Source organism: Oryx dammah, unplaced genomic scaffold, assembly GCF_014754425.2.
Source record: "Oryx dammah isolate SB20612 unplaced genomic scaffold, SCBI_Odam_1.1 HiC_scaffold_8, whole genome shotgun sequence".
NCBI lineage: Eukaryota > Metazoa > Chordata > Mammalia > Artiodactyla > Bovidae > Oryx > Oryx dammah.
In genome coordinates this window covers 37,280,015-37,293,704 of record NW_024070192.1, presented here as the reverse complement: position 1 = coordinate 37,293,704, position 13,690 = coordinate 37,280,015, and the positions used below count along the sequence as shown (strand labels likewise).

The window sequence follows — 13,690 nt, the reverse complement described above, 5'->3', positions numbered from 1 at the left end:
TGACATTATACAGGAGACAGGGAGCAAGACCATCCCCAAGAAAAATAAATGCAAAAAAGCAAAGTGGCTGTCTGAGGAGGCCTTACAAATAGCTGTGAAAAGAAGAAAAGCGAAAAGCAAAGGAGAAAAGGAAAGATATACCCATTTGAGTGCAAGAGTTCCAAAGAATAGCAAGGAGAGATAAGAAAGCCTTCTTCAGTGATCAGGGCACAGAAATAGAGGAAAATAATAGAATGGGAAAGACTAGAGATCTCCTCAATAAAATTAGAGATACCAAGGGAATATTTCACACAAAGATGGGCTCAATAAAGGACAGAAATGGTATGGACCTAACAGAAGCAGAAGATATTAAAAAGAGGTGGCAAGAAAACACAGAAGAACTGTACAAAAAAGATCTTTATGATCCAGATAATCACAATGGTATGATCACTCACCCACAGCCAGACATCCTGGAACGTGAAGTCAAGTGGGCCTTAGGAAGCATCACTATGAACAAAGCTAGTGGAGGTGATGGAATTCCAGTTATTTCAAATCCTAAAAGATGATGCTGTTAAAGTGTTGCACTCAGTATGCCAGCAAATTTGGAAAACTCAGCAGTGGCCACAGGACTGGAAAAGGTCAGTTTTCACTTCAATCCCTAAGAAAGGCAACGCCAAAGAATGTTCAAACTACTGCACAACTGCACTCATCTCACATGCTAGCAACTGCTGCTGCTGCTGCTAAGTCGCTTCAGTTGTATCTGACTCTATGTGACCCCACAGACAGCACCCCACCAGGCTCCACCATCCTTGGAATTCTCCAGGCAAGAACACTAGAAGTGAGTAGCCATTTCCTTCTCCAATGCATGAAAGTGAAAAGTGCAAGTGAAGTTGCTCAGTCGTGTCCGACTCTTAGCGACCCTACCAGACTGCAGCCTACCAGGCTCCTCCATCCATGGGATTTTCCAGGCAAGAGTACTGGAGTGGGTTGCCATTGCCTTTTCCAGGTGCTAGCAAACTAATGCTCAAAATTCTCCAAGCCAGGCTTCAAAGGTACGTGAACCATGAACTTCAGATGTTCAAGCTGGATTTAAAAAAGGCAGAGGAGCCAGAGATCAAATTGCCAACATCCAATGGATCATCAAAAAAGCTATAGAGTTCCATGAAAGCATCTATTTCTGCTTTATTGACTATGTCAAAGCCTTTGTGTGGATCATAATAAACTGTGGAAAATTCTGAAAGAAAGGGGAATACCAGACCACCTGACCTGCCTCTTGAGAAATCTGTATGCAAGTCAAGAAGCAACAGTTAGAACTGGACATGGAACAACAGACTGGTTCCAAATAGGAAAAGGAGTACGTCACAGCTGTATATTGTCACCCTGCTTATTTAACTCCTATGCAGAGTACATCGTGAGAAACGCTGGGCTGGATGAAACACAAGCTGGAATCAAGATTGCTGGGAGAAATATCAATAACCTCAGATATGCAGATGACACCACCCTTATGGCAGAAAGTGAAGAACTAAAGAGCATCTTGATGAAAGTGAAAGAGGAGAATGAAAAAGTTGGCTTTAAAACTCAACATTCAGAAAATGAAGATCATGGCATCCAGTCCCATCACTTCATGGCAAAGAGATGGGGAAACAGTGGAAATAGTGAGACTTTTATTTTCTTGGGCTCCAAAATCACTGCAGATGGTGACTGCAGCCATGAAATTAAAACATGCTTACTCCTTGGAAGGAAAGTTATGACCGACTTTGTCAACAAAGTTCCGTCTAGTCAAAGCTATGGTTTTTCCAGTAGTCATGTATGGATGTGAGAGTTGGACTAGAAAGAAAGCTGAGCACTGAAGAATTGATGCTTTTGAACTGTGGTGTTGGAGAAGACTCTTGAGAGTCCCTTGGACTGCAAGGAGATCCAATGAGTCCATCCTAAAGGAAATGAGTCCTGGGTGTTCACTGGAAGGACTGATGTTGAAGCTGAAACTCCAATACTTTGGCCACCTGATGCGAAGAACTGACTCATTGGAAAAGACCTTGATGCTGAGAAAGATTGAGGGGAGGAGGAGAAGGGGACAACAGAGGATGAGATGGTTGGATGGCATCACCGACTTAATGGACGTGAGTTTGGGTATGCTCTGGGAGTTGGTGATGGACAGAGGCCTGGCATGCTGCAGCCCATGGGGTCGCAAAGAGTCGGACACGACTGAGGGCCTGAACTGAACTGACAGCATTATAATTTTGTTTACATGTCCATCAATGCCTATTAAATGTAGCACTTCAAGGCAAGAATACCAGGTCAATTATCTTTTGCATTCCCTCCGTGTTTCTCAATGCAACTAAACAGAAGTGCTCAATAAATGAGCTTTTATAGTGATCCTTTCTCCCATTTTGCAAACAACAGCACAAGAAGTTTAAACAAAGATTATTTAAAATTAAGATGGAATCTCTACCTCAAACTATAGATTTCATTCAATTGCAGCTTCCTATTCCTTGTAAGTGTTAATATGGCAACTATGTTGCTACATTTCTAAGTATGATGTGAAAGTCTCTCAGTCCTGTCAGGACTCTTTGTGACCCCATGGAGTCCAGGCCAGAATACTGGAGCAGGTAGCCTTTCCCTTTTCCAGGAGAATCTTCCCAACCCTGGGGTCAAACCTCAGGTCTCCTAGATAGCAGGTGGCACTGCAGGCACACTGCAGGCTTATCTAAGTATGATAGTAAGTTTATTAATAAAAAGGACTTCTTTACATGAAAAAAGACTGATAAAAATGCTCTGGTTACAAGTGGCTTTTTAAAATTTTTTATTTTGATATACAGTTGTATAGGGCAATGGAAAAATAGAACAGAGAGATTGCTGTGAATCTAAAACTGCTCCAAAGGGCATTCCCTTGGGTGTCCAGTGGTTAGGACTCAGCGTTTTCACTGCCAGAGTCCAGGTTCAATCCCTGGTGGGGGAACTAAGATTTCACAAGCTTCGCAGCATGGCCAAGAAATGAAATTAACTTAAAAAATAAAATAAAAAATAAAATTGTTCTAAAAGTAAAGTTTATTTTTAAAAAACAGAACTACCACATGAACTAGCAAACCCACTTCCAGCTATATATTCAAAAGAATTGAAAGCAGAGTTCTGAAGAGATATCTCACACCCATGTGCATGGCAGCAATAATCACAGGAGATGAAAGCAACCCAAATCCACCTACAGATGAGTGGATTAACAAAATGCGGTATACGTACATACAAGGGAGTATTATTTAGCGACAAAAGGATGGAAATCCTGCCATACACTACAACATACCCTACACTAACAAGCCAGTCACAAAAAGACAAACACTGTATGAATTTACTCATATGAATCAAATGCAGAGAAACTGTAAACATAAAACGGTGGTTAGCAGCGGCTGGAATCAAAGTGGAAAGGGAGATTTGCTTATTGAATTTCAGTTTTTCAAAATGAAAGAGTTATGGAGGGTTGTTTTTTTTTTTTCACAACACTGTGAACAAACTTAACACTACTGAACCATACACTGGAAAATGGCTGAATGTCAATTTTATGTTTTTTACATCAAAAAAAGAATTTTATAGAAACGGAATCACAGAATATGCAACCTTTTGAGATTAGCTTTTTTTCAGCATAATTCCCTTGAGATCAACCAAGTTGCTTTGTGTATCAACAGTTATTTCTGAGTAGTATACTCCACAGGACGGATGTACCACGGTTTATTCACCCACTGAAGGACATCTGCATTGCTTCCAGTTGTTACTAATAACGCTACTGTGAACATTGGCAGGTAAGTTTTTATGAGGATATCAGTTTCCATTTCTCTGAAATAAATGCCCAGTGTGTACTTGATGGGTTGTATGGTAAGTGTATATTTAGTCTTACAAGAAACTGCAAACTGTTTCCATAGCGGCAGTACCATTTTACATCCCCACCAGCAACATGTGAGAGATGAAGTTTTTCTGCTTCTCCTGTCCAGCACGTGGTGTTAACTTGTTTTAATTTAGCTGTTCTAAATAGGTATGTGGTGATACCTCAGTGGTTTCGATTTACATTTCCCTGGTGTTTAATGATGTTGAACATCTTTTTATTTGCTTATTTACCAGCTGAAATGTCTGTACATGTCTTTTGCCCATTTTCTAAACAGACTGTTCATTTTCTTTTACTGTTGAGTTTTAAAGAGGTCTATATTTTCTAGAACAATCCTCTGTCAGATAGTTTGTAATTTTGTTCTTCCAGTCTGCAGCCCGCTTTTTCTTTCGTGTTTCACAAACAGAAGTTTTCTTATTTTGATGATGTCCAGTTTACCAATACTACCTTGTACAGATCATGCTTTTGGTGCCATGTCTACCTTGTCTAGAATTACTTTGTCTTGAAACATAAACTCTTAGTTAAAATATATCTTATATAAGAATAGAAAATTGATATAAAAGCATAAACACATTTAATAAAAGGTAAACATTTCTACTTACAAAAATTGACTTCAAACATTTTCTAGGACTTAACATCATAAAGAGAAGTACACATCTCTGCTGCAACAGCAATAAATTACAGAATTTTTCCTAGCAGTTTCTCTGAGGGCCAAACTATCAAGGGAACAGCACTGATTAAAAAAAAAAAAATTTGACGTAGGAAATTCCCTGGCTGTCCAGTGGCCAGGATCTGCACTTTCACTGCCAAGGACACAGGTTCAATCCCTGGTCAGGGAACTAAGATTCTACAAGCATGGCACAGCTGAAAAAACAAATTTACCTGATTTACCTGAATTAGTCTAATAGTATTTTGAACTAGTGCAAAAAAAATTGTAATGCTATATTTTAACATATATATATACACACACACATATAAATACATACATACACACACAGAGAAAGAGAGAGACAACATCTTATTTCCTAAAGATGCACTTTATTCTTATCCTCTCATTTATCTGTTCATACCAAAAATTCATGTTCATTACCAAAATTTGCAAAATATTTGCTTTTTCTTATTTGTAATTTTCTGTAGTTGAAATGCCTTCAACCAGATATAACTATGTTTGCTTGGCCAGAATGGTTCCATAAGCATATATTAATACTATGCTTTCTTCTCTGAAAAGTTATTTCCTACAAACTAGTCAAAGTTGCCGTTCAACAGATTTTTGGAGGTCAACTAGTGTTTTAAATTCTAACAAAAATACTTCTCAGTAATCTAGAAATGAAAAATTCTTCATCCTAAATTGAAGTCAGTTCATTAAAACAAAAGAATGCTTAGCATTTTATTTGCTTGAAGAAGCAAAAGCATAGCCTGCTACAATTTACAATAAACTAGTATCCCTGCTCAATAAAATCTGCACTAAAGTAAACAAGATCAAATAACCCAAAGATTGAAAATCTTGATACCTGCAAACCCGCTTCACCTGAAAAGTCAAAAAGCAACAAAAATATTGAAGTAGTGAAAGGATTTCATATTTTCCATACTCGGTATCACTCTATTAATACTTAAGGCATGCTTGGGACTTCCCTATAGCTCAGATAAGAAATCTGCCTGCAATGCAGGAGACAGGGGTTCTAACCCTGGGTCAGGAAGATTCCCTGGAGAAGGAAACTGCAACCCACTCCAGGATTCTTGCCTGGAGAATTCCACAGATAGAGGACCCTGGCAGGCTACAGTCCATGGGGTTGCAAAGAGTTGGACACAACTAAGCAACTAACATACACAACATCACCATTATATACACACATATCACCAAATATAAAGTATATTAACTTATATAAACTATATAATAAAACCATATACTTTAGTACTACTTTACAGTAACTACAGATTATACTAATAAACTAATATGTACAAATTATAGGTAAACAAATGTTTACCTCAACATTTTGATATATTCAGTAGTACTTGAGTGAGATCAACTGTTACACAATACATAGAAAGTATGTTTCATTCTAAATTTAAAATTAAACTACCATTTATTTTAAACTATCAATACTTCTAAAACACTAAATTGCATTATATGTCAAAAATATTCACTAAGCAACAGAAATTATAACTTAAAATATTTACTCCTTAATGTCAAGAATTAACGATTATCCTTCCAGCTTTACTGAGATAGAACTGACACATAACACTGTATGGAAGATATACACATAATGATTTAATACATGTATATGTATATATTTTGAAGTACGATTCTGCAACATAACATTAGATGCTTAATTCCTGGATGCTCCCCCTCGGCTACAGGGATTATAAGTCATCTAACATCCCTTCTTCAACCACAATGTTTGTGTGGTTTATACTTTTTTTCTGACAGCATATAGTAGCTGCATTATATCTGGAACAGTGTAATGATTTCTGGAATTAAAAATTCCCGAAACTCTATTAAAATAAATAGTAATTTGATGCAATATAAGGCTTACTTTTAGGCTTTTCTTCCATTTCTAAATATGTGAGTTTACAACCATTAAGAATATTAACATTGTACTCATCACCTTAGATTCTTCTACCACTAGGGTGGTCCCTTTCAATAATCAACACTCTATTTTTTCTTGTTTAAGATTACTAATGAAATTTTATGTCACAGTGCCAATACATTCTAGAAAGGCCAATAAGAAATATTAAATCTAATTCCTCCTTTTAAACACCATTCTTTCAATATCCTATGAACACCACAGTAACGAAACACAGCACCCCACAAAAACTAGGAACGGGACTACTTGCAGAAGGCCCTCCAGAGGGATGACAAAATAGCTTAGGGAAACTGTTGAAGTGTGGGGTTCAGAACACAGTTTCACAGTCAACAAAAAAAACTGCTTTAAAGACTTGGCTTTGTTGGGCCCCACCTGGACATGTAGACTAAGACTCTGTGGAGGTAAAGCCAGGAATCTGTGTTTTGAACATACTCCCATGTGATTTTGTTGCACATTAAGTCTGAGAAACACATATAATTCATCACAACCTACTTACATGGGTAGCCAAGGAGATATGGGAATGTTCCAGATTACTTTAAAATATACAATCAAACTTTCTACGATAAAAGGAGTTCAATTTATTTATTGTTACTGCATAGCGAGATCCTTCTTCCCAGTTTTGGAATGACAGGTACCTATGAGAAAGCAACTACTGAAAATCTATGTTGTCAATGTTAAAAAACCTCAAGTGATCTTAAAAAAAAAAAAAATTCTCTTCTTCTTTATAAATGCTTGTCATAAAGTAAAAGTATGGTTAGAGTAGGGAATAAGACCAATTCATTTTCCCCAAGTTAACTGCTAACACCAAAAAGCTTAGTGCTGCTTTCAACCTATGACATTCTGCAGAATGCTGCTCCTAAACTAACAATGGCTAAAGCATCCTTTTATGATTACCTTAAGAGTATCATTTATGTATGGCAAAACCAATACAGAATTGTAAAGTAAAATAAAAAATAAATAAATTAAAAAAAAAAAGAGTATCATTTAGATTGTAGAGTGCCTTATTTTGTGCATAAAATTTTATTAAGATGGGACTATTTCCCCATTTTGGTAGTTACTGGATAAATTAACCTTGAATATTTAAATTTATAAAACCATATTTCACAGTTATATTAAATTGCTGCTCCCTGGAAGACAACGCTGCAAATTAAAAATAAAGCCTCTAACAGGAAGGTCCTGAATATGAATAGAGCAGCACCACTTATTACCTGTGTGACCTTGGATAAGTAATTTAAACTCTCAGCCTCAATTTCCTTATTAGGAGGATTAAATGAGATATATACATAAAGCTCTCAGCACAATTCCAGGTACATACTAGTCCTCAGTAAACATTAGCCCATATAAACACACAAGACCCCATGGTGTGCTGCAATCCATGGGGTCACAGAGTTGGACACGACTGAGCGACTGAACTGAACTGAAACACACAAGAAACTATCAATGATGGTTGCTTCTGGAAAAAAAAAAGTAGGCTGGGTCAAGGGTGGAAAAATGATACCTTTTCTATACTCTGTATTTTTAACCAGTGCTTATACCTTTTTGAAAATTTTAAATCATCTCTTTCGCTGTGGGATTTTAGTATTTAGCATTATGCACTGCAAAAGCTGAACTGTGACTGCTGAATTTGCAAAGGAGTAAGTCATAGTCTAATAATACCCACAAAGAAATACAACCTATCTGATTTCATGAATCTATTTCTTACTTGCTTCACAACGGCCATTCTGGTCTTAACCAAAACACCTTAAACCAGAGGTTTTTCGACCTCGGATGACTTTGTCCCTCGGGGGACATCTGGCCACACAGACATTCCTGGTTGTCACAAATGAGAAGGTATACTACTGGCATCTGGTGGGTAGCGGCCAAGAACACTGCTAAACATTCTATTACATAGTATATAGGCCTGCACCACAGTAACTGCAACCCAAGGAACCATTCCACTTCACTCTCAAAGTAACCAGGTTCTTCATTACAATTACCAACAAAACAAAACGCACCCACAAAATAAATTCTCCCCTCAAGTAATGAAGTAAAATCCTAAGGACTGGCAGAGAGGCTTAGTAAACTAACCACTGTTGGCCACTGTTTTAAGTTTCCAAAATTCTACCACCTAGAATGGCTTAGGTTTGAGTGTCTACTCAGTTCAATACATTACAAGATTTTTAAAGCATTTATTATTAAGCCTTCCAAAAGTTCACTCTAAATGATTTTAAGAGATTACTGTTTACCATTTTTCCTGTTTTCAAATGATATCTGAAGAACCAAAAAGCTCAATGCACTACTAAAGCCTAAATAGGGCTTTTATCTCAGTATGTAGTTATCAAGTCTTTCCAATAAACTTAATATTTTCACATTTCCCTTAATGCACTGGCCTTGGCCTACTTCATATATTCTGAGTATGTTAATTAATATCCTTCAAAAACTTAAGAAAATATTAACAACAGTCCTTGTTTCTGAACTAGAAGGCAAGAAAAGTAATCCGCAGCTAAGTAATTTTATAATAAGGCATGAAAGATTACAAACTAAATCATTCTGTCCTCCACCTTAAAGCATAAACAAACAGTCATCCGTTAAGAAAGCGTTTTGGAAAATGTCTTTATAATCAATATTTGGGATTAATCTTTAAGAGTGCAAAACTGAACCAACTGGCTATCAAAATTTAGAGTCTGTTCACAAGTAGGTTGGGAAGAATTCTGAAATACTGCTACTGCTAACACTGTTATTAGTCATACTTTACTTTCATAGCAACTGCTTAACTTCTTTTACACCTTTAAATATATATATATATACACACACACACACACACACACCTTTCCCATTATGTAAGAGTTGAGTACTGTTTTAATACTTTAATACTGTTTAATAGTTCACCACATAATTTAAAACTTATTCTGATTAAGGAATTCTTAGGGAGACAAAAGAACATCTTAATTCCTTCCACCAAAACAAACCAAAAAAAAAAAAAAAATACACAGAACAGTAAGCTGTGTTTGGAACTACAAGATACAATAAAGTTGTTATTCATTCAGTGCTTGTCCAATACATTATTTGCGATGGACACAGAGATCACCAGAACTTCTCCATTCACTCCAGATCACTCCCCCTGACCATCCAGAACTTTAGTATGTGTCCAAACCTGCTTGCTCACGGTCTAATAATAAACCTAATTATACAACCTGTAAGAGCCCCTGACAACCTTTTCCTTAAGAAGTCACAAAGGTGATTTAACCAGCACCTCAAACTCTTTGTAAACCTATTGCAGAAACAGATGTCCATTCCAACCCTCTAGGTTCTGCCGAGGGCTCAGGGCCTCTGGCGGTAGAGCTGAGAGGTGAAGATCCGCCAGAATCGAGAGGACAGCCGCCGGGCGTTGGGCAGCAGAAGGTAACCGCTGGTTCATTTCTCTTTAAATCTGGCAGCACGTGGGGAGGCATTGTGAAGCCACCAACCCGCCTCCCCCTCTTTCACTCCGCACACGTACGTCTCCAGTGCGCATGCTCCGCTCACACAGTCCTAGCAGAGTCGGAGCCAACCCCCTAAAAAGTCAACCTGGAAGCCGCAAACGGCCGGAGGCCGGGACAATGGGGGAGGGGGGACGCAGGCACCTCTGGGGAGGCAGACCCGGCCGCCGCCCCAAGCCAGAGCCCGCGGGCCGGAGCCCCGGGGCCCCGCAGGCCTGCACAGGAGCCGGAATCGCTCGGAGCACAAAGCCCCGAGCTGGCCAGCGAGCGGCTCTCGGCTCGGCCCGCTCCTACCCTCCCCCAGCCGGGCGGCGCAGCCGGAGCCCGTGCCAGGCGGAGGCAGGCGAGGCGGCGTCCCGCGCCCCGCCGGGCTCTCAGACCCCGTGCGCCAGCAACCAGGCCGCAGAGGCCGGCGCTTTTGTTGTCCGCCACAACTACGCGGACCCGGCGCTGCCTAGGCAGAAGTTTGGCGCGCCTCACCTACCCGCCCCGCGGCCAGTTCCTCTCGCCCACCCTGCCCCCGGCTGCCCGCCCGCGGCTCGGACAGCCGAGCCCGCGACGCGCAGCCAGCAGGGCCCAGATGTTCTACCTGCCTCGGGGGGTCCAGCGGTCTCGGGCGCACCTGAGCCCGGACCCGCCCCTCCAGGGAGGGTCCGCCGGGACAGGGTACCCACAGCCCCTCCCCCGCAACGTCCCACCGAACAGTGGGGGAGGGGACAGGCTCCCCTCCCTCCCCGGGGGTGCCAGGCCCCGTCCGGGGGCCGAGGCTGGGGCGCGCCCCCGCCCCCAACACCCTCGGAAAGCCGGGGAAGAAGTGATGGGCCCGGCCCGAACCGGCGCCTGGGCTCCCCACTCTCGCAGGCCCGCGCCCGATCTCGCCGGAGCCTGCCGCTCCCCTCGACCGTCCGGCCCGCCAGCCCGGGAGCGCCCGGGAGGAGGGGAGAAGCGGGCAGCTGCTCGCCGCGATCGCGGCCCGGCCCGCCGCCCAGCCGCCCGCTCGCTCACCTGCCAGCTGTCTTCGCAGTAGCAGTGCCGACTGCAGCTCCGTCATCCTCCCCGCCAAGGGCCCAGGCTGGCGCCGGGGCTTCCGAAGGACTGGGCACAGGCTCCGGAGCTGCTCGAGCTGGGTGTGCTGAGGAACCCGGGCCCCCACGACGGGAGCGCCGAAGCCGAGGGAGGCTGGGCTGTGGCGGCGGTAGCGGCGCCTCGCTGCCGGTGCGAGTCCGCTCGCTTCAGCTTTCCTCACAGTGCCTCACGCCCGGAAGGGGAGGGTACCCGTGCCGCCGCGGCGCGCACTGGGACTTCGCTCGCCCGCTTCCCTCCTTCAACCCGCCCGTCGGCCCCACCGGTGCCTTCCCCCGCCACAGCCTCACAGCGCGCAGGGCCGCTCTGCGCAGGCGCGCTGGGGCTGCCTACTTCGGAAACAGCCCGCTCGCTAGCCCAACCCTTCTGTCTACTGCTCCGCCTCCGGAGGCGGAACCCCGCCCCCTACGTGCAGTGGCCTCTGTCGCCGCCATCTTGGGAAGGTCGCCGCCCGGCCAAGTGCCTGGCCCCGGCGGCAGACGCCCCACGGACGCCATGACAGAGAGGTCGCGGAGGGTCAAGACACCGCCTCCGAGTCGAAGCAGGTGGTCAGCAGGGAGCGAAGGGGCCAAGAGAAGTGGTAGATGCGTAGTTGCTGGCGAGCGCCCAACAGCACACAGGGTGTGCGAATTAGTCATTGTTAAAGCCGAACTTAGTACTGGTGTGCCCCATTTTAAGCACACCCCCAAAATAGACTTCATATATGCCGGTAATTCACTTTACAGAAAGATACACGAAAAGATTCTTCAAGTAAAATGCTCTGCATCTCATAGTACAAAATGTTTAAACATCGTTAATAATCTATGTGTAAAGTGAGCTGAGATTAGCAAAATCTGATATACACTACAAAATGTCCAGAAAAGCATCTATTATGTAAAGTCAAAGTGTGGGATCTAAAGTTTGGAAAAAATCACTCTACCTCCTCTCACCCTTATTCCCACAGCCCTCTGCCTTGCATTAACACAGTCTCAATAAACAGACAAAGCAGAAGGAAAAAATGATACCTAATGGCACTCAAATTTGTATTTGTTCCTTCACCAAATATTTATTAAAGCCGCATTAACCTTATACCTGAACTGGATGGCTCTGTTCCTCGCCTCAAAGGGCTTACAGTCTCTGAGCTCCAGGTAAGGTAGCCAGAGAAGGAGCAGGTTCTAATACAGTTTATTGACTCAAAAAATTACTGAAAAAACTGTGTTCACTCTCCCCGCAAGAACAAGAATTAAAAAGAACAAATAATCTGAATAAAAACATAAATCGACCGTTTAATAAAAAGGAGTAAGTTTGGACTCCTCTAGGAAACAACTCCAAGAAGCTAACCCAGATTTTGTGAAGCCTAACATTTACCCCATTTGAAGGACTCTCTTTAAGGGAAAACAGTTTTAAATAGGGTTGGAATATGACTGTCTATTTAGAATGAGAAGATAAACCACAAATAACTGTAGTCTTAGAGAATTGTTCCCTTTCTCTGAGATCTCTTCAGGCAGGTTATCAGAAATTCTGCTTGGCTGCAGCATGGTTTCTTCTCTCACCTACAACAAATTCCAGCCCTGCCAGCGACTCTATAAAGATTCTTTAGCTTTACCCGGAAAGAAAAACAAAAAAATCCATTTCTGACACTAACCCACCTTTCTGGACCAAGAAAATCTTTCTTTTTTAAGTAAATTTTTACTTTTATCAAAAAAGCAAATATACAGTTCATAATCAGTGTATTAAGGATTATTGTGAAAAGCAAACATGGAGGGGAGGGGAATTAAACAAAAAACATATTTCTCACATAGTTCCTTCCTCATTCCTAATCTTGCTTACCACAGGCAATCCTTTTTAACTCTTTTAGTAGTTTCTTCTGGTAGTTACCTTCATTTTTTCTAAATGATAGAATGCTTTTTCTTGATTTATTCATTTTAGACCTAATATATTTATTCTTATTGTAACTGATAAGAATTTAACTGACATGCTACTTTCCATCTTTTACTCTTTTAAATCATTTAATTATCATATTTATTTATATCAATACATGATTTTTACACTATTGTAATTTCTTAAATGTTGAATGTGGATGCATGCTAAGTCACTTCAGTCATGTCCAATGCTTTGTGACCCTATGAACTATAGCCCACCAGGCTCCTCTATCCATGGGATTCTCCAGGCAAGAACACTGTAATGGGTTGCCATTTCCTTCTCCAGGGGATTTTCCCGACCCAGAGATCGAACCTGTCTCTCTTCTGTCTCCTGCATTGGCAGGTATGTTCTTTACCACTAGTGCCACCTGGGAAGCCCAAATGTTGAATAGAAGAGCCAAATACTATAACAGATTATATTTATTCCTTACACAGATTTTTTGTTTTGGAGGACTAGCATTTCAAATTATATTGTTTTCTGGCACTATCTTGATTATAATCCTTCCCTGCCCATTGCCATCCCAGTGCTATTGCACCAATTATCCTGCCAAGCCCTTTTTCTCAGAAATTTCCCTCCTAAAAGTCTCTATATTACCCTCTAACCTAGGCTGGTTGCTTTAGGCTGTGCTTGCTACATAGAATTCTTCTTAGGGCTCCCCCATGGCTGCTCTCCTTGGGTGCTGAATCTACAGCATCCTGGATCAAATGTAATTCTTTTTTGTTTACTCCCTTCTTTTGCTGGAGAATATTATCACATAACTTCTGATGAGTACACATGAGGCAGATTTTCAAATATTATAACAATGTTTGAAA

The 13,690-nt window shown here is 41.7% G+C and overlaps 1 protein-coding gene across 3 annotated transcripts in view; it reads right to left on the bottom strand.

Moving 5' to 3' along the window:
* UBE2G1 (ubiquitin conjugating enzyme E2 G1) overlaps positions 1-11,315 on the bottom strand; it is an 88,123-nt gene extending 76,808 nt beyond the window's left edge. For 2 of the 3 annotated variants that reach the window (XR_005721603.1, XR_005721604.1), the window contains exon 1: positions 10,899-11,237. Coding sequence is in view for 1 of the 3 variants with exons in the window: in XM_040243712.1 (XP_040099646.1) it covers positions 10,899-10,944 (46 nt within the window). In the remaining 2 variants the exon portion in view is untranslated. Of the gene's footprint in view, positions 1-10,898 lie in introns of all 3 variants that reach the window. The other variant, XM_040243712.1, reaches the window with a different exon arrangement.
* Positions 11,316-13,690: the final 2,375 nt, after the last annotated feature.